At 46.7% G+C, this 24841-nt stretch overlaps 1 protein-coding gene across 1 annotated transcript in view; it reads right to left on the bottom strand.

The window, feature by feature from the left end:
* The window catches only part of braf (B-Raf proto-oncogene, serine/threonine kinase), a 50690-nt gene that overhangs the window by 12781 nt on the left and 13068 nt on the right, over window positions 1–24841 (bottom strand). The window contains exons 5-14 of the mRNA XM_038996830.1: window positions 20566–20668; window positions 18509–18657; window positions 17288–17407; window positions 16636–16795; window positions 13144–13183; window positions 9099–9235; window positions 7593–7795; window positions 5133–5309; window positions 2305–2351; window positions 1235–1353 (exon numbers count right to left, since the gene is read on the bottom strand). Coding sequence (XP_038852758.1) covers window positions 1235–1353; window positions 2305–2351; window positions 5133–5309; window positions 7593–7795; window positions 9099–9235; window positions 13144–13183; window positions 16636–16795; window positions 17288–17407; window positions 18509–18657; window positions 20566–20668 — 1255 coding nt within the window. The remainder of the gene's footprint in view (window positions 1–1234; window positions 1354–2304; window positions 2352–5132; window positions 5310–7592; window positions 7796–9098; window positions 9236–13143; window positions 13184–16635; window positions 16796–17287; window positions 17408–18508; window positions 18658–20565; window positions 20669–24841) is intronic.

The following is a 24841-nucleotide window of genomic DNA, read 5'->3' as shown; positions in this document are numbered from 1 at the left end:
GCACTGGAGGAGAAGATTTGAGGTACCCCCCCCCCCCCCCAGACCCTCTCCTCCAATGAGTTTTGAGATGGAGGCCAGAAGAGAGGCGGTAAGGAACTGAGGAAAGACTAATTGCGTCCGAGCTCATGACACATTTAGACTGATGCATTTATTGACTCTGTTCTGATATCTGATCCTTTCAGAGCAGCTCTGATAACGCCGATTAAACTCTGATAACGTAGAATAACGTGGTTAGAGCGTTGGGCCAGTAACCGGAAGGTAGCCTAGTGGTTAGAGGGTTGGGCCAGTAACCAGCAGGTAGCCTAGTGGTTAGAGGGTTGGGCCAGTAACCGGAAGGTAGCCTAGTGGTTAGAGCGTTGGGCCAGTAACCGGAAGGTAGCTGGATCGAATCCCTGAGCTGACAAGGTAGAAATCTGTCGTTCTGCCCCTGAGCAAGGCAGTTAACCCACTGTTCCCCGGGCCCTGAGCAAGGCAGTTAACCCACTGTTCCCCGGGCCCTGAGCAAGGCAGTTAACCCACTGTTCCCCCGGGCCCTGAGCAAGGCAGTTAACCCACTGTTTCCCCGGGCCCTGAGCAAGGCAGTTAACCCACTGTTCCCCCGGGCCCTGAGCAAGGCAGTTAACCCACTGTTCCCCGGGGCCCTGAGCAAGGCAGTTAACCCACTGTTCCCCGGGCCCTGAGCAAGGCAGTTAACCCACTGTTCCCCCGGGCCCTGAGCAAGGCAGTTAACCCACTGTTCCCCGGGCCCTGAGCAAGGCAGTTAACCCACTGTTCCCCGGGCCCTGAGCAAGGCAGTTAACCCACTGTTCCCCCGGGCCCTGAGCAAGGCAGTTAACCCACTGTTCCCCGGGCCCTGAGCAAGGCAGTTAACCCACTGTTCCCCGGGCCCTGAGCAAGGCAGTTAACCCACTGTTCCCCCGGGCCCTGAGCAAGGCAGTTAACCCACTGTTCCCCGGGCGCTGAAGACGCGGATGTTGATTAAGGCAGACCTCCGCACCTCTCTGATTCAGAGGTGTTTGTGGGTTAAATGCAGAAGACACATTTCAGTTGGACAACTGATTAGGTAATCCCCTTTCCCTTTCCCTAGATTGAATTCTAACAATATAGATTGAATTCTAATAATGTAGATTGAAATCTAATAATGTAGATTGAATTCTAATAATGTAGATTGAATTATCTTGCTGGTTGTTTAGTCTATTCAGGTTCTCCTCTTTTTCCCTGCAGTATCACTCACCATCCACAGGATGGAGCCAGAGAGCTGTTCAAACTGGTGGGAGCCGCTCCAGCGTGACTTCACTGTGGCCAGGCCGAAGTCTCCTATCTTCACGGTCAGGTCCTCGTGTAAGAAGATGTCTGGGAGGGGAGGGGTTAAGGAAAATAAATCTAAGGGAACTCCGTCTGGGGAGGCAGAGGGGAGCTCCGTCTGGGGGGAGAGGGGAGCTCCGTCTGGGGGGAGAGGGGAGCTCCGTCTGGGGGGAGAGGGGAGCTCCGTCTGGGGGGAGAGGGGAGCTCCGTCTGGGGGGAGAGGGGAGCTCCGTCTGGGGGGAGAGGGGAGCTCCGTCTGGGGGGAGAGGGGAGCTCAGTCTGTGGAGAGGGGAGCTCCGTCTGGGGGGAGAGGGGAGCTCCGTCTGGGGGGAGAGGGGAGCTCCGTCTGGGGGGAGAGGGGAGCTCCGTCTGGGGGGAGAGGGGAGCTCCGTCTGGGGGGAGAGGGGAGCTCCGTCTGGGGGGAGAGGGGAGCTCCGTCTGGGGAGAGGGGAGCTCCGTCTGGGGGGAGAGGGGAGCTCCGTCTGGGGAGAGGGGAGCTCCGTCTGGGGAGAGGGGAGCTCCGTCTGGGGAGAGGGGAGCTCCGTCTGGGGAGAGGGGAGCTCAGTCTGGGGAGAGGGGAGCTCAGTCTGGGGAGAGGGGAGCTCCGTCTGGGGAGAGGGGAGCTCAGTCTGGGAGACTCCTGTAGGACCAAACAGCTTTAAAAACAGAACCATGGATGTATCCGCTGGTAGCTGTCAATTCAACAACTAACAGCCTTTCAGCCTTTCTTGCACCAACACTCGTCTTTGTCTCACCTAGTTTACCTGAAGACAGCTGCACTAACTGGAAGTCCCTCTGGGTAACAGCGTCCTGCTTAAATGACTACAACGTAAAACAAATCTGAACACAAGACTATATCCTATCAATGACTTTTGATTAGGTGACACAGCAGAGAGAGCTGATTATGACTACCTCCCTTATAGGTGGGTCAAAGGTCAGACAGACTGTGAAAAGGTGCTTGTTGGGAACAGGTGAAAGGTCAGAGGTCAGAGAGGATACTGTTGCTCTTCAGGTCTCTATGGATGATGGACTTGGCGTGCAGATAACTAGGGAGGAAAACCACAACAATCCCAGGTTAGTGATCAATAAACACTAGACATGTTTACAGTCCCAGGTTAGTTAGTAATCAATAAACACTAGACATATTTACAGTCCCAGGTTAGTTAGTAATCAATAAACACTAGACATATTTACAGTCCCAGGTTAGTTAGTAATCAATAAACACTAGACATATTTACAGTCCCAGGTTAGTTAGTAATCAATAAACACTAGACATGTTTACAGTCCCAGGTTAGTTAGTAATCAATAAACACTAGACATATTTACAGTCCCAGGTTAGTTAGTAATCAATAAACACTAGACATGTTTACAGTCCCAGGTTAGTTAGTAATCAATAAACACTAGACATATTTACAGTCCCAGGTTAGTTAGTAATCAATAAACACTAGACATGTTTACAGTCCCAGGTTAGTTAGTAATCAATAAACACTAGACATGTTTACAGTCCCAGGTTAGTTAGTAATCAATAAACATATTTACAGTCCCAGGTTAGTTAGTAATCAATAAACACTAGACATGTTTACAGTCCCAGGTTAGTTAGTAATCAATAAACACTAGACATATTTACAGTCCCAGGTTAGTTAGTAATCAATAAACACTAGACATGTTTACAGTCCCAGGTTAGTTAGTAATCAATAAACACTAGACATGTTTACAGTCCCAGGTTAGTTAGTAATCAATAAACACTAGACATATTTACAGTCCCAGGTTAGTTAGTAATCAATAAACATATTTACAGTCCCAGGTTAGTTAGTAATCAATAAACACTAGACATGTTTACAGTCCCAGGTTAGTTAGTAATCAATAAACACTAGACATATTTACAGTCCCAGGTTAGTTAGTAATCAATAAACACTAGACATATTTACAGTCCCAGGTTAGTTAGTAATCAATAAACACTAGACATATTTACAGTCCCAGGTTAGTTAGTAATCAATAAACATGTTTACAGTCCCAGGTTAGTTAGTAATCAATAAACACTGGTACACAAGTCTGTCCATGTTAAGACTCTCCTAACCTCCACTGTACCAGTCTGTCCATGTTAAGACTCTCCTAACCTCCACTGTAGCATTCTGTCCATGTTAAGACTCTCCTAACCTCCACTGTACCAGTCTGTCCATGTTAAGATTCCCCTAACCTCCACTGTAGCAGTCTGTCCATGTTAAGACTCTCCTAACCTCCACTGTACCAGTCTGTCCATGTTAAGACTCTCCTAACCTCCACTGTAGCAGTCTGTCCATGTTAAGACTCTCCTAACCTCCACTGTACCAGTCTGTCCATGTTAAGACTCTCCTAACCTCCACTGTAGCAGTCTGTCCATGTTAAGACTCCCCTAACCTCCACTGTACCAGTCTGTCCATGTTAAGACTCCCCTAACCTCCACTGTAGCAGTCTGTCCATGTTAAGATTCTCCTAACCTCCACTGTAGCAGTCTGTCCATGTTAAGACTCTCCTAACCTCCACTGTAGCAGTCTGTCCATGTTAAGACTCTCCTAACCTCCACTGTAGCAGTCTGTCCATGTTAAGATTCCCCTAACCTCCACTGTAGCAGTCTGTCCATGTTAAGACTCTCCTAACCTCCACTGTAGCAGTCTGTCCATGTTAAGACTCTCCTAACCTCCACTGTAGCAGTCTGTCCATGTTAAGACTCTCCTAACCTCCACTGTAGCAGTCTGTCCATGTTAAGATTCCCCTAACCTCCACTGTAGCAGTCTGTCCATGTTAAGACTCTCCTAACCTCCACTGTAGCAGTCTGTCCATGTTAAGACTCTCCTAACCTCCACTGTAGCAGTCTGTCCATGTTAAGACTCCCCTAACCTCCACTGTAGCAGTCTGTCCATGTTAAGACTCTCCTAACCTCCACTGTAGCAGTCTGTCCATGTTAAGACTCTCCTAACCTCCACTGTAGCAGTCTGTCCATGTTAAGACTCTCCTAACCTCCACTGTAGCAGTCTGTCCATGTTAAGACTCTCCTAACCTCCACTGTAGCAGTCTGTCCATGTTAAGATTCCCCTAACCTCCACTGTAGCAGTCTGTCCACGTTAAGAGAGAGTCAGCGTAGGGGACGAGCGTGTGAACCAGGAGAGTCAGCGTAGGGGACGAGCGTGTGAACCAGGAGAGTCAGCGTATGGGACGAGCGTGTGAACCAGGAGAGTCAGCGTAGGGGACGAGCGTGTGAACCAGGAGAGTCAGCGTAGGGGACGAGCGTGTGAACCAGGAGAGTCAGCGTAGGGGACGAGCGTGTGAACCAGGAGAGTCAGCGTAGGGGACGAGCGTGTGAACCAGGAGAGTCAGCGTAGCGGACGAGCGTGTGAACCAGGAGAGTAGGAGAGTCAGCGTAGGGGACGAGCGTGTGAACCAGGAGAGTCAGCGTAGGGGACGAGCGTGTGAACCAGGAGAGTCAGCGTAGGGGACGAGCGTGTGAACCAGGAGAGTCAGCGTAGGGGATGAGCGTGTGAACCAGGAGAGTCAGCGTAGGGGACGAGCGTGTGAACCAGGAGAGTCAGCGTAGGGGACGAGCGTGTGAACCAGGAGAGTCAGCGTAGGGGACGAGCGTGTGAACCAGGAGAGTCAGCGTAGGGGACGAGCGTGTGAACCAGGAGAGTCAGCGTAGGGGACGAGCGTGTGAACCAGGAGAGTCAGCGTAATGGATGAGAGTGTGAACCAGGGGATGCATCCCAAATAGCAGCCTATTCCCTATGTCTGGGACTAGTTCTGGGAACAGGGTGCTATTCGGGGTACATCCCGTGTGTTGTGGATTAACTCACTCCATGCCCTGTGCGGTCTGCCGGGCGATGTCTATGAGCTTGATCATCTCAAACTTGGTCTCTATGATGTGCAGATGGTGGTAGAGGGAGGAGCCCTCACACCACTGGGTCACGATGGCCAGCTGAGGCTTGGTGGTGTAACCCATGAACAGCAGGATGTTGACGTGACGCGTCTTCCTGTTAGGGAGCAGAGGGAGGATATCAAAACCACTGAGAAGGAGATTTCAGCTATTCATCCAGCATGCTATTTCATGACAAAACAACAGAAGCCCTGTTATTTCATGACAAAAAAACAGAAGCCCTGTTATTTCATGACAAAAAAACAGAAGCCCTGCTATTTCATGACAAAAAAACAGAAGCCCTGTTATTTCATGACGGAACAGAAGCCCTGTTATTTCATGACAAAAAAACAGAAGCCCTGTTATTTCATGACGGAACAGAAGCCCTGTTATTTCATGACGGAACAGAAGCCCTGTTATTTCATGACAAAAAAACAGAAGCCCTATTATTTCATGACGGAACAGAAGCCCTGTTATTTCATGACAAAAAAACAGAAGCCCTGTTATTTCATGACGGAACAGAGCCCTGTTATTTCATGACAAAAAAACAGAAGCCCTGTTATTTCATGACAAAAAAACAGAAGCCCTGTTATTTCATGACAAAAAAACAGAAGCCCTGTTATTTCATGACAAAAAAACAGAAGCCCTGTTATTTCATGACGGAACAGAAGCCCTGTTATTTCATGACAAAAAAACAGAAGCCCTGTTATTTCATGACGGAACAGAAGCCCTGTTATTTCATGACGGAACAGAAGCCCTGTTATTTCATGACAAAAAAAACAGAAGCCCTGTTATTTCATGACGGAACAGAAGCCCTGTTATTTCATGACAAAAAAACAGAAGCCCTGTTATTTCATGACGGAACAGAAGCCCTGTTATTTCATGACAAAAAAAACAGAAGCCCTGTTATTTCATGACGGAACAGAAGCCCTGTTATTTCATGACAAAAAAACAGAAGCCCTGTTATTTCATGACGGAACAGAAGCCCTGTTATTTCATGACGGAACAGAAGCCCTGTTATTTCATGACGGAACAGAAGCCCTGTTATTTCATGACAAAAAAACAGAAGCCCTGTTATTTCATGACAAAAAAACAGAAGCCCTATTATTTCATGACGGAACAGAAGCCCTGTTATTTCATGACAAAAAAACAGAAGCCCTGTTATTTCATGACGGAACAGAAGCCCTGTTATTTCATGACAAAAAAACAGAAGCCCTGTTATTTCATGACAAAAAAACAGAAGCCCTGTTATTTCATGACAAAAAAACAGAAGCCCTGTTATTTCATGACGGAACAGAAGCCCTGTTATTTCATGACAAAAAAACAGAAGCCCTGTTATTTCATGACGGAACAGAAGCCCTGTTATTTCATGACGGAACAGAAGCCCTGTTATTTCATGACGGAACAGAAGCCCTGTTATTTCATGACGGAACAGAAGCCCTGTTATTTCATGACGGAACAGAAGTCCTGTTATTTCATGACAAAAAAACAGAAGCCCTGTTATTTCATGACAAAAAAACAGAAGCCCTGTTATTTCATGACGGAACAGAAGCCCTGTTATTTCATGACAAAAAAAACAGAAGCCCTGTTATTTCATGACGGAACAGAAGCCCTGTTATTTCATGACAAAAAAACAGAAGCCCTGTTATTTCATGACGGAACAGAAGCCCTGTTATTTCATGACAAAAAAAACAGAAGCCCTGTTATTTCATGACGGAACAGAAGCCCTGTTATTTCATGACAAAAAAACAGAAGCCCTGTTATTTCATGACGGAACAGAAGCCCTGTTATTTCATGACAAAAAAAACAGAAGCCCTGTTATTTCATGACGGAACAGAAGCCCTGTTATTTCATGACAAAAAAACAGAAGCCCTGTTATTTCATGACGGAACAGAAGCCCTGTTATTTCATGACGGAACAGAAGCCCTGTTATTTCATGACGGAACAGAAGTCCTGTTATTTCATGACAAAAAAACAGAAGCCCTGTTATTTCATGACAAAAAAACAGAAGCCCTGTTATTTCATGACGGAACAGAAGCCCTGTTATTTCATGACAAAAAAAACAGAAGCCCTGTTATTTCATGACAAAAAAACAGAAGCCCTGTTATTTCATGACGGAACAGAAGCCCTGTTATTTCATGACGGAACAGAAGCCCTGTTATTTCATGACGGAACAGAAGCCCTGTTATTTCATGACGGAACAGAAGCCCTGTTATTTCATGACGGAACAGAAGCCCTGTTATTTCATGACGGAACAGAAGCCCTGTTATTTCATGACGGAACAGAAGCCCTGGAAGGTAGCAGTTAATTAACCTCAACACCTGCAGTAGAACTAGTCTTCTACCACTGTGTATATGCCAAGCTTTTTATACACGACTTAGCGGTTAAAAGGTGTCCTTACCGGAGGACTCCCACTTCGTTCTTAAAGGCCTGTAGCTGCTGTGGGGTGGGAGCTGTAACGTTTAACATCTTCACCGCCACGTCGCCGTGCCACTTGCCCTTGAAGACCGTTCCAAAGGATCCAGATCCTATCCTCTGACCCAGGGTGATCTGACCTTCTGGGATCTCCCAGTCGTCACTCGAGTCCCGTCTGCCCAGGGTTTTCTACAGGGGGAGGGGGGGGGACGGGCAGACGGACACAGATGGCTTTACTTCCTGCTTTACAACAGGGCCGGTGCAGTCTTAAAGTGACAGCGGACGGTGAAGGGCTCTGTGCATTTCACCACACTATGTGTGTTTTACTAGGTCTTTCTCCATCTGAATACCTGGGTCATTTCTAGCCATCTTGCCAACTCCTATAGTCATTGTTTGGCATCTCCATCTTATTGTAAACTTATTGATCCTGCTTTGTGATACCACCAATCAGCTCTAAGAAGGTCTGTGTTACTTATACACCAATCAGCTCTAAGGTCTGTGTTACTTATACACCAATCAGCTCTAAGGTCTGTGTTACTTATACACCAATCAGCTCTAAGAAGGTCTGTGTTACTTATACACCAATCAGCTCTAAGAAGGTCTGTGTTACTTATACACCAATCAGCTCTAAGAAGGTCTGTGTTACTTATACACCAATCAGCTCTAAGAAGGTCTGTGTTACTTATACACCAATCAGCTGTAAGAAGGTCTGTGTTACTTATACACCAATCAGCTGTAAGAAGGTCTGTGTTACTTATACACCAATCAGCTCTAAGAAGGTCTGTGTTACTTATACACCAATCAGCTCTAAGAAGGTCTGTGTTACTTATACACCAATCAGCTCTAAGAAGGTCTGTGTTACTTATACACCAATCAGCTGTAAGAAGGTCTGTGTTACTTATACACCAATCAGCTCTAAGAAGGTTTGTGTTACTTATACACCAATCAGCTCTAAGAAGGTCTGTGTTACTTATACACCAATCAGCTCTAAGAAGGTCTGTGTTACTTATACACCAATCAGCTGTAAGAAGGTCTGTGTTACTTATACACCAATCAGCTCTAAGAAGGTCTGTGTTACTTATACACCAATCAGCTCTAAGAAGGTCTGTGTTACTTATACACCAATCAGCTCTAAGAAGGTCTGTGTTACTTATACACCAATCAGCTCTAAGAAGGTCTGTGTTACTTATACACCAATCAGCTGTAAGAAGGTCTGTGTTACTTATACACCAATCAGCTCTAAGAAGGTCTGTGTTACTTATACACCAATCAGCTCTAAGAAGGTCTGTGTTACTTATACACCAATCAGCTCTAAGAAGGTCTGTGTTACTTATACACCAATCAGCTCTAAGAAGGTCTGTGTTACTTATACACCAATCAGCTCTAAGAAGGTCTGTGTTACTTATACACCAATCAGCTCTAAGAAGGTCTGTGTTACTTATACACCAATCAGCTCTAAGAAGGTCTGTGTTTTGTAGCGGTTGTGTCTCACCATCTTATTGCGGTCGTCAGACGAGGACGATGACTTCCTCTCTCTCTGTGGACACGGAGACTTCTGAGGAGCCTTCACATTGGTCAATGAGCCAGGCAGCGAGGCCGGGGGCGTGGCCGACAGCCCTGCAGTCGACCCTAATTGGAAGTAGGAGAGGGAGGGAGGGGGTTAGGGAGGGAGGGGGGGTAGGGTGGAGGAGGAAAACAAAAGAAAAGATGAGGATGAGAAGAAACGGAGGGCAAACAGAAGGCGGTAGGAGGAGGAAGAGGAGGAAGACAGGGATTGAGTGACAGAGAGAAGGGATATGTCCAGTCCCAAACTGACCCCTAGACCCTGTGCCCTAGGATCGACCCCTAGACCCTATGAAATGATTTGACAGGTATAAAACAAAATAGTGAAACTTCCACCTAGCCTATCAGAGGGCAAGTTGGAACAATTACCATATTACTTACACCTGTCAAAAACATCTCTGATCTCCACAAGTGCATGGGGTCGATCATAGGGTCTAGGGGTCGATCATAGGGTCTAGGGGTCGATCATAGGGTCTAGGGGTCGATCATAGGGTCTAGGGGTCGATCATAGGGTCTAGGGGTCGATCATAGGGGTCAATCATAGGGTCTAGGGGTCGATCATAGGGTCTAGGGGTCGATCATAGGGTCTAGGGGTCGATCATAGGGTCTAGGGGTCGATCATAGGGTCTAGGGTTCGATCATAGGGGTCAATCATAGGGTCTAGGGGTCGATCATAGGGCAGGGTTCCCCAATGGGCGGCCTGTGGGCGATTTTATTTGGCCCCCAAAATTGTCAGATCTAAAATATTTTGTATATATTTTATTAATAATTTTTCATTAATTAAACAAAAAGAGACTGTAAAATCATCAGAAAATGAGCTCAGTGATATTAAATTTAGGAAATCTGTCCAACTATTCCAAAGCATAAAGAGACTGAGGTGATCGTATCACAAAGTAATCAAGGTTTGAAATGATTCTGTTTTTCCTCAAATATTACATATCTGTTTGGGGGGGGGCTGGTGCAGTAGGGAACTCTGGGTAATGTAGTATTTAACTGCATCCTCTACTTTATAACCAATACGTCTCAATGTGGCTTCCAACAATACATTAAAAAGACAACAACCTACTCACACTAGAAGGTAGTAAATACATTACACCGTCAACTACAGGCAGCCAATACATTACACCGTCAACTACAGTCAGCCAATACATTACACCGTCAACTACAGTCAGCCAATACATTACACCGTCAACTACAGTCAGCCAATACATTACACCTTCAACTATAGTCAGCCAATACATTACACCGTCAACTACAGGCAGCCACTACATTACACCGTCAACTACAGGCAGCCACTACATTACACCGTCAACTACAGTCAGCCAATGCATTACACCGTCAACTACAGTCAGCCAATGCATTACACCGTCAACTACAGTCAGCCAATGCATTACACCGTCAACTACAGTCAGCCAATACATTACACCGTCAACTACAGTCAGCCAATGCATTACACCGTCAACTACAGTCAGCCAATACATTACACCGTCAACTACAGTCAGCCAATACATTACACCGTCAACTACAGTCAGCCAATACATTACACCGTCAACTACAGTCAGTCAATACATTACACCGTCAACTACAGTCAGCCAATACATTACACCGTCAACTACAGTCAGCCAATACATTACACTGTCAACTACAGTCAGCCAATACATTACACCGTCAACTACAGTCAGTCAATACATTACACCGTCAACTACAGTCAGCCAATACATTACACCGTCAACTACAGTCAGTCAATACATTACACCGTCAACTACAATCAGCCAATACATTACACCGTCAACTATAGTCAGTCAATACATTACACCGTCAACTACAGTCAGCCAATACATTACACCGTCAACTATAGTCAGCCAATACATTACACCGTCAACTAGTCAGCCAATACATTACACCGTCAAGTGCAGTCAGTCAGTCAATACATTACACTGTCAAGTGCAGTCAGTCAGTCAATACATTACACTGTCAACTACAGTCAGTCAAAACATTACACTGTCAACTACAGTCAGTCAAAACATTACACTGTTAACTGCAGTCAGCCAATACATTACACCGTCAACTACAGTCAGCAAATACATTACACTGTTAACTACAGTCAGCCAATGCATTACACCGTCAACTACAGTCAGCCAATACATTACACTGTCAACTACAGTCAGCCAATACATTACACCGTCAACTACAGTCAGTCAATACATTACACCGTCAACTACAATCAGCCAATACATTACACCGTCAACTATAGTCAGTCAATACATTACACCGTCAACTACAGTCAGCCAATACATTACACCGTCAACTATAGTCAGCCAATACATTACACCGTCAACTAGTCAGCCAATACATTACACCGTCAAGTGCAGTCAGTCAGTCAATACATTACACTGTCAAGTGCAGTCAGTCAGTCAATACATTACACTGTCAACTACAGTCAGTCAAAACAGTACACCGTCAACTACAGTCAGCCAATGCATTACACCGTCAACTACAGTCAGTCAATACATTACACCGTCAACTACAATCAGTCAGTCAATACATTACACCGTCAACTTCAATCAGTCAGTCAATACATTACACCGTCAACTACAGTCAGCCAATGCATTACACCGTCAACTACAGTCAGTCAATACATTACACCGTCAACTACAGTCAGTCAATACAGTACACCGTCAACTACAGTCAGTCAATACAGTACACCGTCAACTACAGTCAGTCAACAGAGTACACCGTCAACTACAGTCAGTCAATACATTACACCGTCAACTACAGTCAATATAGTACATCGTCAACTACAGTCAGTCAATACAGTACACTGTCAACTGGTATGTCAGTTGAGGACATTTATAAAATGTTCTATACATGTATAGTGTACTTTCCTATTTCCTCTCAGAGTAGTATCTGTTCTCCCTTCTAGATCATAATGTATCAGAATATACGGACAGACCCTAGATCCGCAGTCCTACTCAGAGATGCTTTGTGGACACAGGCCCTGAACACAAAAACCCTCCCATATGAGAGTTTTGGAAGCAGAGGGGGGCGGTCGGTAGTGACAGTGTGAGGGATCATGGTAGTGAGAGAAAACGTAAGGATAGAGAGTGATGAGCGAAACAAAAGGTGAACAGTGGGAGGGCCAAAACACAGCTGGGAGGTGAGGACACACACACATCACCACAATACACACACATCACCACAATACACACACATCACCACAACACACACAGAGGCACGCCACAGTGGCCTAGCTACCTCGGAACACAGGCTCGGACTCAAAATCAAAGACTATGTCATTGGGGTAGGAGTATAGGAGGGGGCTTGAGGTCCGTGTTCGGTGCTTCCTCAAGCAGCGGGCGGGTGGGTGGGTCTGCAAGGGGGGGGCTGCAGGGGGGGAAGAGAGACAGACACAGCAGGATCACTGGCCCTGAAGACCAGCTACTGGGCCCACCTGACCCCAATTCTCTATGGTACCTACTGTAGGCTCGATCCAAAATGGACGCCTAGTCACTGTACTGTGCTCTACTTCTGGCCAGAGCCCAATGACTGCCAATGAGGGGAATGCATGAATCTGGCTCCATGGACCAGTAGAAAGTTAGGGAGTTTTTCCACACATTATCACTGGCCAAAAGTAGTGCACTAGATAGGGAATAGGGTACCATTTGAGACTGGCCCCATAGTAAGTAGTCTACACTCTTTCAGAGGGAGCATGGATGGGCAGTGGAAATCAGAGAATGTTAGGGGAATAAAAAGGGTAGATGGCTCTCTTAAAGGGGAAGTCTCCTTAAAAAAGGGACAGAGTTTTAACAGTCTAAGGACAAATATTCTGAATATGCATCAACAAGACTTGTAGAAATAAAATTCTGACTGGACAAAATGAGTTTCAAGGGCCTTGTAAAACAAGAGAACACAGATGCAGGATGTGGTGGGGGCTGACTTGTTGATTAAATTACTGATGATGATCGCTTCCTTACCTCCGTCTGACCTCTGTAAACCTTGGTCTCGAATCAAGTCCTGAAAGAGAGAGAGAGAGAGAGGAAATAACAGAGAGAATCGCAATACTGTGAAGACTGCTAGTCAATCTAGACTCCAGACAAACGCTACAGATTGGGCTTCTATCTTGGTAGCTGGTATAGTGGAACTGACAACGTTTTAACTACTTTGCAGATATGAAAACAGACAAATTATATTAGTCCCAAAAAATATCAAATGTCCCAGTTTATGCTACAAAAGCAACTTTATAAAAAGAGGTTTTAAAAATAAGTTATATTTGACTCAAAATGACGTACACTAAAAGGCATTGAAGGCAGAATAGATGGATGCAGTTCAATGTGTGATTAATATAATTCACCAATACATTACTTGGTGGCCCAAACATATTGCTATCAGGTTGAAAAGGAGGGCCTGGTACCATACGGAATGCACCGTCTCTGTTGTAAATCACAGCGGGCCTGGTACCATACGGAATGCACCGTCTCTGTTGTAAATCACAGCGGGCCTGGTACCATTCGGAATGCACCGTCTCTGTTGTAAATCACAGCGGGCCTGGTACCATACGGAATGCACCGTCTCTGTTGTAAATCACAGCGGGCCTGGTACCATTCGGAATGCACCGTCTCTGTTGTAAATCACAGCGGGCCTGGTACCATACGGAATGCACCGTCTCTGTTGTAAATCACAGCGGGCCTGGTACCATACGGAATGCACCGTCTCTGTTGTAAATCACAGCGGGCCTGGTACCATACGGAATGCACCGTCTCTGTTGTAAATCACAGCGGGCCTGGTACCATACGGAATGCACCGTCTGTTGTAAATCACAGCAGGCCTGGTACCATTCGGGATGCACCGTCTCTGTTGTAAATCACAGCGGCCCTGGTACCATACGGAATGCACTGTCTCAGTTTCAATGGCTCAATATTTTGGGAAAAAAACTTGACGAATGTAACTAAGGCTGTAACTAAAGCTGTAACTAAAGCTGTAACTAAGGTTGTAACTAAGGTTGTAACTAAGGCTGTAACTAAGGCTGTAACTAAAGCTGTAACTAAAGCTGTAACTAAGGCTGTAACTAAAGCTGTAACTAAAGCTGTAACTAAGGCTGTAACTAAGGCTGTAACTAAGGCTGTAACTAAAGCTGTAACTAAGGCTGTAACTAAAGCTGTAACTAAGGCTGTAACTAAAGCTGTAACTAAAGCTGTAACTAAGGCTGTAACTAAGGCTGTAACTAAAGCTGTAACTAAGGCTGGGAATGACAATACAATCAAACTAGCAAGGCCAATGATCACAAGTCAATTATAATGTGGCTGATAGATACGCTAGCCTATTTATGTAGCGAGCTAAAACGGAGACTAAACTTAGCTAGCTGCTAGGAGGATGTCATTGGAGGAGTGGGTGAGTGACTGACTTTTCCGTCAAGTTTGTTTTTTCGTTGGCTATACATAGCTAGAGATGCAGGTGTCATTGGGTAAAGCTAGCAAGAACTAGAACGGCTTATCCAGTTAGCATATCTCTCGCATTCGTAAATTCAGAGCGCAGAATAACTGATGAACTTAACGCGAAACATCTGCTGAATATAACCGGGGTCAGTAAACGTTGGCAAAGTAAGTAATAGTTTAGTCAAGAACGCTCTAGATAACATGTAAAACAGCTCTGCTAGGTGGGGTCAAATTGTCAGAGTAAGGTGCTACTAATTTGTGTCTGGAAGTAGCTAGCTAGTTAGCAAGCTAGCCAACTTTAGCCAGTTGGCTTGTGTGCTTGGTTGGGACAAGCACGCATTGTTGGCAGGCAAGCTGCAGAAAGACGAGGAGGCTACAATTCCCCATCATTTATCAGTGCAATTTTGACAAACAATGAGGTGAAAAAGTTTGAGGGTTTATTTAATGTTACTTCGGTAGATGTTAAGCTCATCTTTCTCTGGCTAGCATGAGCTGTTGATCTTGTTGATGTGTATAACTGAGGGAGAGAGAGACTGCCTTTTAGTGGTTGTTTGATCAATAGGACTGTAAAAGTTCCCAAATGTAAGAGGACTCCTGTGGTGTTTACATATTTACAGAAATCCATTCAGGTGTATTTTGGTGAATGTGTTCTATTGATCTAAAGTCACGCTTTTGCTACTTCCTGTAAACACACAGTCCAGTTCAAAGTGAATGATGACAGGCCCTACTTCCTGTAAACACAGTCCAGTTCAAAGTGAATGATGACAGGCCCTACTGCCTGTAAACACAGTCCAGTTCAAAGTATATGATGACAGGCCCTACTGCCTGTAAACACACAGTCCAGTTCAAAGTGAATGATGACAGGCCCTACTGCCTGTAAACACACAGTCCAGTTCAAAGTGACTGATGACAGGCCCTACTGCCTGTAAACACACAGTCCAGTTCAAAGTGAATGATGTCAGGCCCTACTGCCTGTAAACACACAGTCCAGTTCAAAGTGAATGATGTCAGGCCCTACTGCCTGTAAACACAGTCCAGTTCAAAGTGAATGATGACAGGCCCTACTGCCTGTAAACACACAGTCCAGTTCATAGTGACTGATGACAGGCCCTACTGCCTGTAAACACACAGTCCAGTTCAAAGTGACTGATGACAGGCCCTACTGCCTGTAAACACACAGTCCAGTTCAAAGTGAATGATGGCAGGCCCTACTGCCTGTAAACACACAGTCCAGTTCAAAGTGAATGATGTCAGGCCCTACTGCCTGTAAACACACAGTCCAGTTCAAAGTGACTGATGACAGGCCTCTGTGCAAATGGCTTGTTTGTATATAGGCCTACTGTAGCTCTGATTGGCTATGGTGCACCGGTCTGCGTGGACTCTGGTCCTGGATGAGACAGATGATTTATTTACTGCAGTGTCTATTAATTGTCCAAACACATGGCCACTTTCCCACTCTATATTGCTATAGAATTTTCACAAATGCCCAAACATTCTATGAAATTTATGAAAAGGTGAAATTACCATAAAAGGATAATATTCTTTCTGGGGTGTAAATGAAAAGATTTTAAGATTTCACGTTGTTAAAAACGCTGTCAGTTCCTCTTTAAGTATCTCTTTAAGGGGTTCCCGAGTGGCGCAGCGGTCTAAGGCATTACATCTCAGTGCTAGAGGCGTCACTACAGACACCCTGGTTCGATTCCAGGCTGTATCACAACCGTCCGTGATTGGGTGTCCCATAGGGCGGCGCACAATCGGCCCAGCGTCGTCCGGGTTTGGCCGGTGTAGGCCGTCATTGTAAATAAGAATTTGTTCTTAACTGACTTGCCTAGTTAAATAAAGGTTAAATAAATAAAATTATGATTACTATGTGGTATTTGGCCAAGCATTACAGTACACGAGTTGACCCAGACGAGCACCCCCTTCACTAGTGCTGGCACATACACATTCTACATTAGCAGTACTACTTGTCTCCAGCAGGGGGACTGTCTGAGCTAATCACACACACAGACTAAAAGGGGATGTTGGACTCACGTCTATGTTGACGGGTTCGATGGTGTTGATGTGGACGTTGGGAGCGGAGGACGAGCGATCTCTCTGTCCAAACTGGTTCCTGTGGTCCTCTTCTCCGGGCCTGAAATTCTGGGGGATAGGGATGGACTTGGACGGGGACACACTGGCGTGGCACAGGGACCTAGGGGTCAGAGAGAGAGGTCAGTGGTCAGGGAGGATGGGGGTTGAAACTCTGGGGGGGGATGGACTTGGATGGGCACAGGGACCTGGGGGTCAGAGAGAGAGGTCAGTGGTCAGGGAGGATGGGGGTTGAAACTCTGGGGGGATGGAGATGGACTTGGACACACTGGCATGGCACAGGGACCTGGGGGTCAGAGAGAGAGAGGTCAGTGGTCAGGGAGGATGGGGGTTGAAACTCTGGGGGGGATGGACTTGGACGGGGACAGGAACCTGGCTTCAGAGAGCGGTTAAGAGGAGAGGACAGGGTGGGTCATCTCACTGGGGACATGTGGCAAAGCACTAGCAGAGATTCCAGTCTACATTGAATCTAGCAAGGAGATATAAGATGATCAAGTCTGTGTTTCAGTAGTCTTAAAAATGACTTCCTCTCCTCGTCTCCTTTCCTTCAACTGTGCCGAGGTGAGAACGGGATCAGGACAGCTGTGAGACTCACCCGGTGGAGTCGGACGGGGGCAGTGACGGGTAAGCCTCGGACACGGGGGTGGTGCCCTCTGATGACACCTCCTCCTGGGTGATGGGGTGGTGCTCAAAGAACTTGGACACCAGCAACAAACTGCAAGAGAGACCCAACATACAGGTTAGAACTGGGACACCAGTAGAGACCCAACATACAGGTTAGAACTGGGACACCAGTAGAGACCCAACATACAGGTTAGAACTGGGACACCAGCAGAGACCCAACATACAGGTTAGAACTGGGACACCAGCAGAGACCCAACATACAGGTTAGAACTGGGACACCAGTAGAGACCCAACATACAGGTTAGAACTGGGACACCTGTAGAGATCAAGCTAACGTCCGTCTCGGCGACAGGTCAAGCTAACGTCCGTCTCGGCGACAGGTCAAGCTAACGTCCGTCTCGGCGACAGGTCAAGCTAACGTCCGTCTCGGGGACAGGTCAAGCTAACGTCCGTCTCGGGGACAGGTCAAGCTAACGTCCGTCTCGGGGACAGGTCAGGCCAACGTCCGTCTCGGGGACAGGTCAGGCCAACGTCCGTCTCGGGGACAGGTCAGGCCAACGTCCGTCTCGGGGACAGGTCAGGCCAACGTCCGTCTCGGGGACAGGTCAGGCCAACGTCCGTCTCGGGGACAGGTCAGGCCAACGTCCGTCTCGGGGACAGGTCAGGCCAACGTCCGTCTCGGGGACAGGTCAGGCCAACGTCCGTCTCGGGGACAGGTCAGGCCAACGTCCGTCTCGGGGACAGGTCACGCTAACGTCCGTCTCGGGGACAGGTCACGCTAACGTCCGTCTCGGGGACAGGTCACGCTAACGTCCGTCTCGGGGACAGGTCACGCTAACGTCCGTCTCGGGGACAGGTCACGCTAACGTCCGTCTCGGGGACAGGTCACGCTAACGTCCGTCTCGGGGACAGGTCACGCTAACGTCCGTCTCGGGGACAGGTCACGCTAACGTCCGTCTCGGGGACAGGTCAAGCTAACGTCCGTCTCGGGGACAGGTCAAGCTAACGTCCGTCTCGGGGACAGGTCAAGCTAACGTCCGTCTCGGGGACAGGTCAAGCTAACGTCCGTCTCAAACAAGGAAAAACAACACTTGCGTGCAAACCAACAGAATTACATTACACATCAAGTTAAACTGCCCATCCCCTTTCCCCAATGAGTTGAATTGATTAATTTGATCGATCGTTAACTCACTCTAGCTGGTCGTAGTTGACACACATGAGCGGCACCTCTGTGCTGCAACGCTGGTGGAACTTATAGCCACACGTCTGACATCGGAAACCCTGGAACAGAAGCTTCCGGCAAAAATCGCAGAAGGCCAACGTAAAAAACGTCTTCCTCACCTGGGGAACAGACAGAAACAGATAGAGAGAGACAGTTAGAAAATAGAGCAGGAACGTTTGGGAGCAAGTGGGTTGTACCTTCTGTCCCATCTATGGAGATTGTAGTAACCTGGTATATTTATGTTGACCAATAGATGGCAGTATTGACTCAAGACGGGGGTTTGCTTCCCGCTATCCGTAGCTATTTCCTATGTCTGCCTATTTAACTATGATTAAGAAAGCTTCAGGTAGTTTAAGCCAGGTGCATTAGAGAATGTAAATATAAGTTACAATTAAATACTAAACCGTACTTAAGTCTCATGAATCGTAACTCTAAGAAGCCTTTAAGGATACTACAGAGATATACAAAGATGAGTGGTCTTTCTATGTGCCGTTGAGGCCATCTCCATTTTTAAGTAGTCCATTTTTCTTCTTCTATTGTGTTTGAAACAAAAAGTGTAAAGTTAACATTGATTATTTACCGCCACCTGCTGGACTCCTGAACCAAATCTCGCCATAAAATGTATTGTGGCCACTAGATGGCAGTGATATAGCTTAAAAGACATTTACAAAACCAAAAAGGCAATCCAATTTGAAGAAGACAATGCTCCGATCATATGGGAATCCAACCCATTGGATTCAAAACACAGTTGACTAATTAAAAAAAAAAAAATGGTGGAAGCCCTCAAAGGCGATGTCCCATGCTAAAACAAGATCTTTCCATCTAGGAGCCCTCTTTCTGCCTCTCCTCTTTCTGCCTCTCCTCTTTCTGCCCCTCCTCTTTCTGCCCCTCCTCTTTCTGCCCCTCCTCTTTCTGCCCCTCCTCTTTCTGCCCCTCCTCTTTCTGCCCCTCCTCTTTCTGCCCCTCCTCTTTCTGCCCCTCCTCTTTCTGCCCCTCCTCTTTCTGCCTCTCCTCTTTCTGCCTCTCCTCTTTCTGCCTCTCCTCTTTCTGCCTCTCCTCTTTCTGCCTCTCCTCTTTCTGCCTCCGTGTAACATACAGTAAATGCACGTGCCATTGTGAATGCAGGTGTTCCAATCATTGAGGCCATTGGATGTATATAGTTGCTCTTTTCTTCAGTGAATGAACTCGCTCTGATCTAACAAACAGTTTATTTGCACGGCCAGAAACAAACACGAGGGTCAACTCAACAATGGACTGAACCTTGCACTGTTTGGACAGTTTGTCCACCTAGTTAGTCTTTCCAGTGGGTTTTCCCAGTAACATCCCATCCCCGTCTCAGCTGGTTCCATAATTCTAGTTCCATAGTTCTACACTGAACAAAAATATAAAAACGCAACATTTAAAAAAAGTGTTGGTTCCATGTTTCATGAGTTGAAATAAATAATCCCAGAAATGTTCCATATACACAAAAAGCTTATTTCCTTTCAAATGTTGTGTAAAAAAATCTGTTTACATCCTTATTAGTGAGCATCTCTCCTTTGCCAATATAATCCATCCACCTGACAGGTGTGGCATATCAAGAAGCTGATTAAACAGCATGATCATTACACAGGTGCACCTTGTGCTGGGGACAATAAAAGGCCCTCTTTTTAAAAAAAATTGCAGTTTTGTCACAGCACAATCTCACAGATGTCTCAAGTTTTGAAGGAGTGTGCAATTGGCATTCTAACTGCAGGATTGTCCACCAGAGCTGTTGCCAGAGAATTTAATGTTCATTTCTCTACCATAAGTCTGAGGGGTATTTTTGTCTGTAATAAAGCCCTTTTGTGAGGAAAAACTAATTCTGATTGGCTGGGCCTGACTCCCAAGTGGTACTAGATTTTCATATGACTGGGCAGGGGTGCAGCCATGGGTGGGCCTGGGAGGGCATGGGCCCACCCACGTGGCAGCCAGGCCCACCCACGGCTGCACCCCTGACCAGTCATATGAAAGTCTAGTACCAATTCCATAGTTCCAGTCATACTCACAAAGTTGTGTGTGGTCAGAGGGACGTTCTCCAGCACTTCCACGTGTAGCTCCTCCCCCGTCAGCCAGGAGATGTCTGTGTCCCAGCCAAGAGGCTTCTTCTCTCTGAGACAGGAGACAGGAAGTGGAGTTCACTGGGTTGTGGTCAAGTCAAGTACACATGTGGGTTGTTGTTGTTACAGGAGACAGGAAGTGGAGTTCACTGGGTTGTGGTCGAGTCTAGTACACATGTGGGTTGTTGTTGTTGTTACAGGAGACAGGAAGTGGAGTTCACTGGGTTGTGGTGGAGTCTAGTACACATGTGGGTTGTTGTTGTTACAGGAGACAGGAAGTGGAGTTCACTGGGTTGTGGTGGAGTCTAGTACACATGTGGGTTGTTGTTGTTACAGGAGACAGGAAGTGGAGTTCACTGGGTTGTGGTGGAGTCTAGTACACATGTGGGTTGTTGTTGTTACAGGAGACAGGAAGTGGAGTTCACTGGGTTGTGGTGGAGTCTAGTACACATGTGGGTTGTTGTTGTTACAGGAGACAGGAAGTGGAGTTCACTGGGTTGTGGTGGAGTCTAGTACACATGTGGGTTGTTGTTGTTACAGGAGACAGGAAGTGGAGTTCACTGGGTTGTGGTGGAGTCTAGTACACATGTGGGTTGTTGTTGTTACAGGAGACAGGAAGTGGAGTTCACTGGGTTGTGGTGGAGTCTAGTACACATGTGGGTTGTTGTTGTTACAGGAGACAGGAAGTGGAGTTCACTGGGTTGTGGTGGAGTCTAGTACACATGTGGGTTGTTGTTGTTACAGGAGACAGGAAGTGGAGTTCACTGGGTTGTGGTGGAGTCTAGTACACATGTGGGTTGTTGTTGTTACAGGAGACAGGAAGTGGAGTTCACTGGGTTGTGGTGGAGTCTAGTACACATGTGGGTTGTTGTTGTTACAGGAGACAGGAAGTGGAGTTCACTGGGTTGTGGTGGAGTCTAGTACACATGTGGGTTGTTGTTGTTACAGGAGACAGGAAGTGGAGTTCACTGGGTTGTGGTGGAGTCTAGTACACATGTGGGTTGTTGTTGTTACAGGAGACAGGAAGTGGAGTTCACTGGGTTGTGGTGGAGTCTAGTACACATGTGGGTTGTTGTTGTTACAGGAGACAGGAAGTGGAGTTCACTGGGTTGTGGTGGAGTCTAGTACACATGTGGGTTGTTGTTGTTACAGGAGACAGGAAGTGGAGTTCACTGGGTTGTGGTGGAGTCTAGTACACATGTGGGTTGTTGTTGTTACAGGAGACAGGAAGTGGAGTTCACTGGGTTGTGGTGGAGTCTAGTACACATGTGGGTTGTTGTTGTTACAGGAGACAGGAAGTGGAGTTCACTGGGTTGTGGTGGAGTCTAGTACACATGTGGGTTGTTGTTGTTACAGGAGACAGGAAGTGGAGTTCACTGGGTTGTGGTGGAGTCTAGTACACATGTGGGTTGTTGTTGTTACAGGAGACAGGAAGTGGAGTTCACTGGGTTGTGGTGGAGTCTAGTACACATGTGGGTTGTTGTTGTTACAGGAGACAGGAAGTGGAGTTCACTGGGTTGTGGTGGAGTCTAGTACACATGTGGGTTGTTGTTGTTACAGGAGACAGGAAGTGGAGTTCACTGGGTTGTGGTGGAGTCTAGTACACATGTGGGTTGTTGTTGTTACAGGAGACAGGAAGTGGAGTTCACTGGGTTGTGGTGGAGTCTAGTACACATGTGGGTTGTTGTTGTTACAGGAGACAGGAAGTGGAGTTCACTGGGTTGTGGTGGAGTCTAGTACACATGTGGGTTGTTGTTGTTACAGGAGACAGGAAGTGGAGTTCACTGGGTTGTGGTGGAGTCTAGTACACATGTGGGTTGTTGTTGTTACAGGAGACAGGAAGTGGAGTTCACTGGGTTGTGGTCGAGTCTAGTACACATGTGGGTTGTTGTTGTTACAGGAGACAGGAAGTGGAGTTCACTGGGTTGTGGTGGAGTCTAGTACACATGTGGGTTGTTGTTGTTACAGGAGACAGGAAGTGGAGTTCACTGGGTTGTGGTGGAGTCTAGTACACATGTGGGTTGTTGTTGTTACAGGAGACAGGAAGTGGAGTTCACTGGGTTGTGGTGGAGTCTAGTACACATGTGGGTTGTTGTTGTTACAGGAGACAGGAAGTGGAGTTCACTGGGTTGTGGTGGAGTCTAGTACACATGTGGGTTGTTGTTGTTACAGGAGACAGGAAGTGGAGTTCACTGGGTTGTGGTGGAGTCTAGTACACATGTGGGTTGTTGTTGTTACAGGAAACAGGAAGTGGAGTTCACTGGGTTGTGGTGGAGTCTAGTACACATGTGGGTTGTTGTTGTTACAGGAGACAGGAAGTGGAGTTCACTGGGTTGTGGTGGAGTCTAGTACACATGTGGGTTGTTGTTGTTACAGGAGACAGGAAGTGGAGTTCACTGGGTTGTGGTGGAGTCTAGTACACATGTGGGTTGTTGTTGTTACAGGAGACAGGAAGTGGAGTTCACTGGGTTGTGGTGGAGTCTAGTACACATGTGGGTTGTTGTTGTTACAGGAGACAGGAAGTGGAGTTCACTGGGTTGTGGTGGAGTCTAGTACACATGTGGGTTGTTGTTGTTACAGGAGACAGGAAGTGGAGTTCACTGGGTTGTGGTGGAGTCTAGTACACATGTGGGTTGTTGTTGTTACAGGAGACAGGAAGTGGAGTTCACTGGGTTGTGGTGGAGTCTAGTACACATGTGGGTTGTTGTTGTTACAGGAGACAGGAAGTGGAGTTCACTGGGTTGTGGTGGAGTCTAGTACACATGTGGGTTGTTGTTGTTACAGGAGACAGGAAGAGGAGTTCACTGGGTTGTGGTCGAGTCTAGTACACATGTGGGTTGTTGTTGTTACAGGAGACAGGAAGTGGAGTTCACTGGGTTGTGGTGGAGTCTAGTACACATGTGGGTTGTTGTTGTTACAGGAGACAGGAAGTGGAGTTCACTGGGTTGTGGTGGAGTCTAGTACACATGTGGGTTGTTGTTGTTACAGGAGACAGGAAGTGGAGTTCACTGGGTTGTGGTGGAGTCTAGTACACATGTGGGTTGTTGTTGTTACAGGAGACAGGAAGTGGAGTTCACTGGGTTGTGGTGGAGTCTAGTACACATGTGGGTTGTTGTTGTTACAGGAGACAGGAAGTGGAGTTCACTGGGTTGTGGTGGAGTCTAGTACACATGTGGGTTGTTGTTGTTACAGGAGACAGGAAGTGGAGTTCACTGGGTTGTGGTGGAGTCTAGTACACATGTGGGTTGTTGTTGTTACAGGAGACAGGAAGTGGAGTTCACTGGGTTGTGGTGGAGTCTAGTACACATGTGGGTTGTTGTTGTTACAGGAGACAGGAAGTGGAGTTCACTGGGTTGTGGTGGAGTCTAGTACACATGTGGGTTGTTGTTGTTACAGGAGACAGGAAGTGGAGTTCACTGGGTTGTGGTGGAGTCTAGTACACATGTGGGTTGTTGTTGTTACAGGAGACAGGAAGTGGAGTTCACTGGGTTGTGGTGGAGTCTAGTACACATGTGGGTTGTTGTTGTTACAGGAAACAGGAAGTGGAGTTCACTGGGTTGTGGTGGAGTCTAGTACACATGTGGGTTGTTGTTGTTACAGGAGACAGGAAGTGGAGTTCACTGGGTTGTGGTGGAGTCTAGTACACATGTGGGTTGTTGTTGTTACAGGAGACAGGAAGTGGAGTTCACTGGGTTGTGGTGGAGTCTAGTACACATGTGGGTTGTTGTTGTTACAGGAGACAGGAAGTGGAGTTCACTGGGTTGTGGTGGAGTCTAGTACACATGTGGGTTGTTGTTGTTACAGGAAACAGGAAGTGGAGTTCACTGGGTTGTGGTGGAGTCTAGTACACATGTGGGTTGTTGTTGTTACAGGAGACAGGAAGTGGAGTTCACTGGGTTGTGGTGGAGTCTAGTACACATGTGGGTTGTTGTTGTTACAGGAGACAGGAAGTGGAGTTCACTGGGTTGTGGTGGAGTCTAGTACACATGTGGGTTGTTGTTGTTACAGGAGACAGGAAGTGGAGTTCACTGGGTTGTGGTGGAGTCTAGTACACATGTGGGTTGATGTTGTAAGAGAGAATGTGTTCTCAATGATTTACCTCGTTCAACAAAGTACAATAAAATAAAACGGAATTTGTGCAAGTGTGTGACTGTACATTGACCTCTTACAGTGTGACTGTACATTGACCTCTTACAGTGTGACTGTACATTGACCTCTTACAGTG

The sequence above is a fragment of the Salvelinus namaycush genome, chromosome 6 (assembly GCF_016432855.1).
Source record: "Salvelinus namaycush isolate Seneca chromosome 6, SaNama_1.0, whole genome shotgun sequence".
Taxonomy (NCBI): Eukaryota; Metazoa; Chordata; class Actinopteri; order Salmoniformes; family Salmonidae; genus Salvelinus; species Salvelinus namaycush.
The sequence above is the reverse complement of the archived record's forward strand: the minus strand, read 5'-3'. Positions and strand labels throughout refer to the sequence as shown.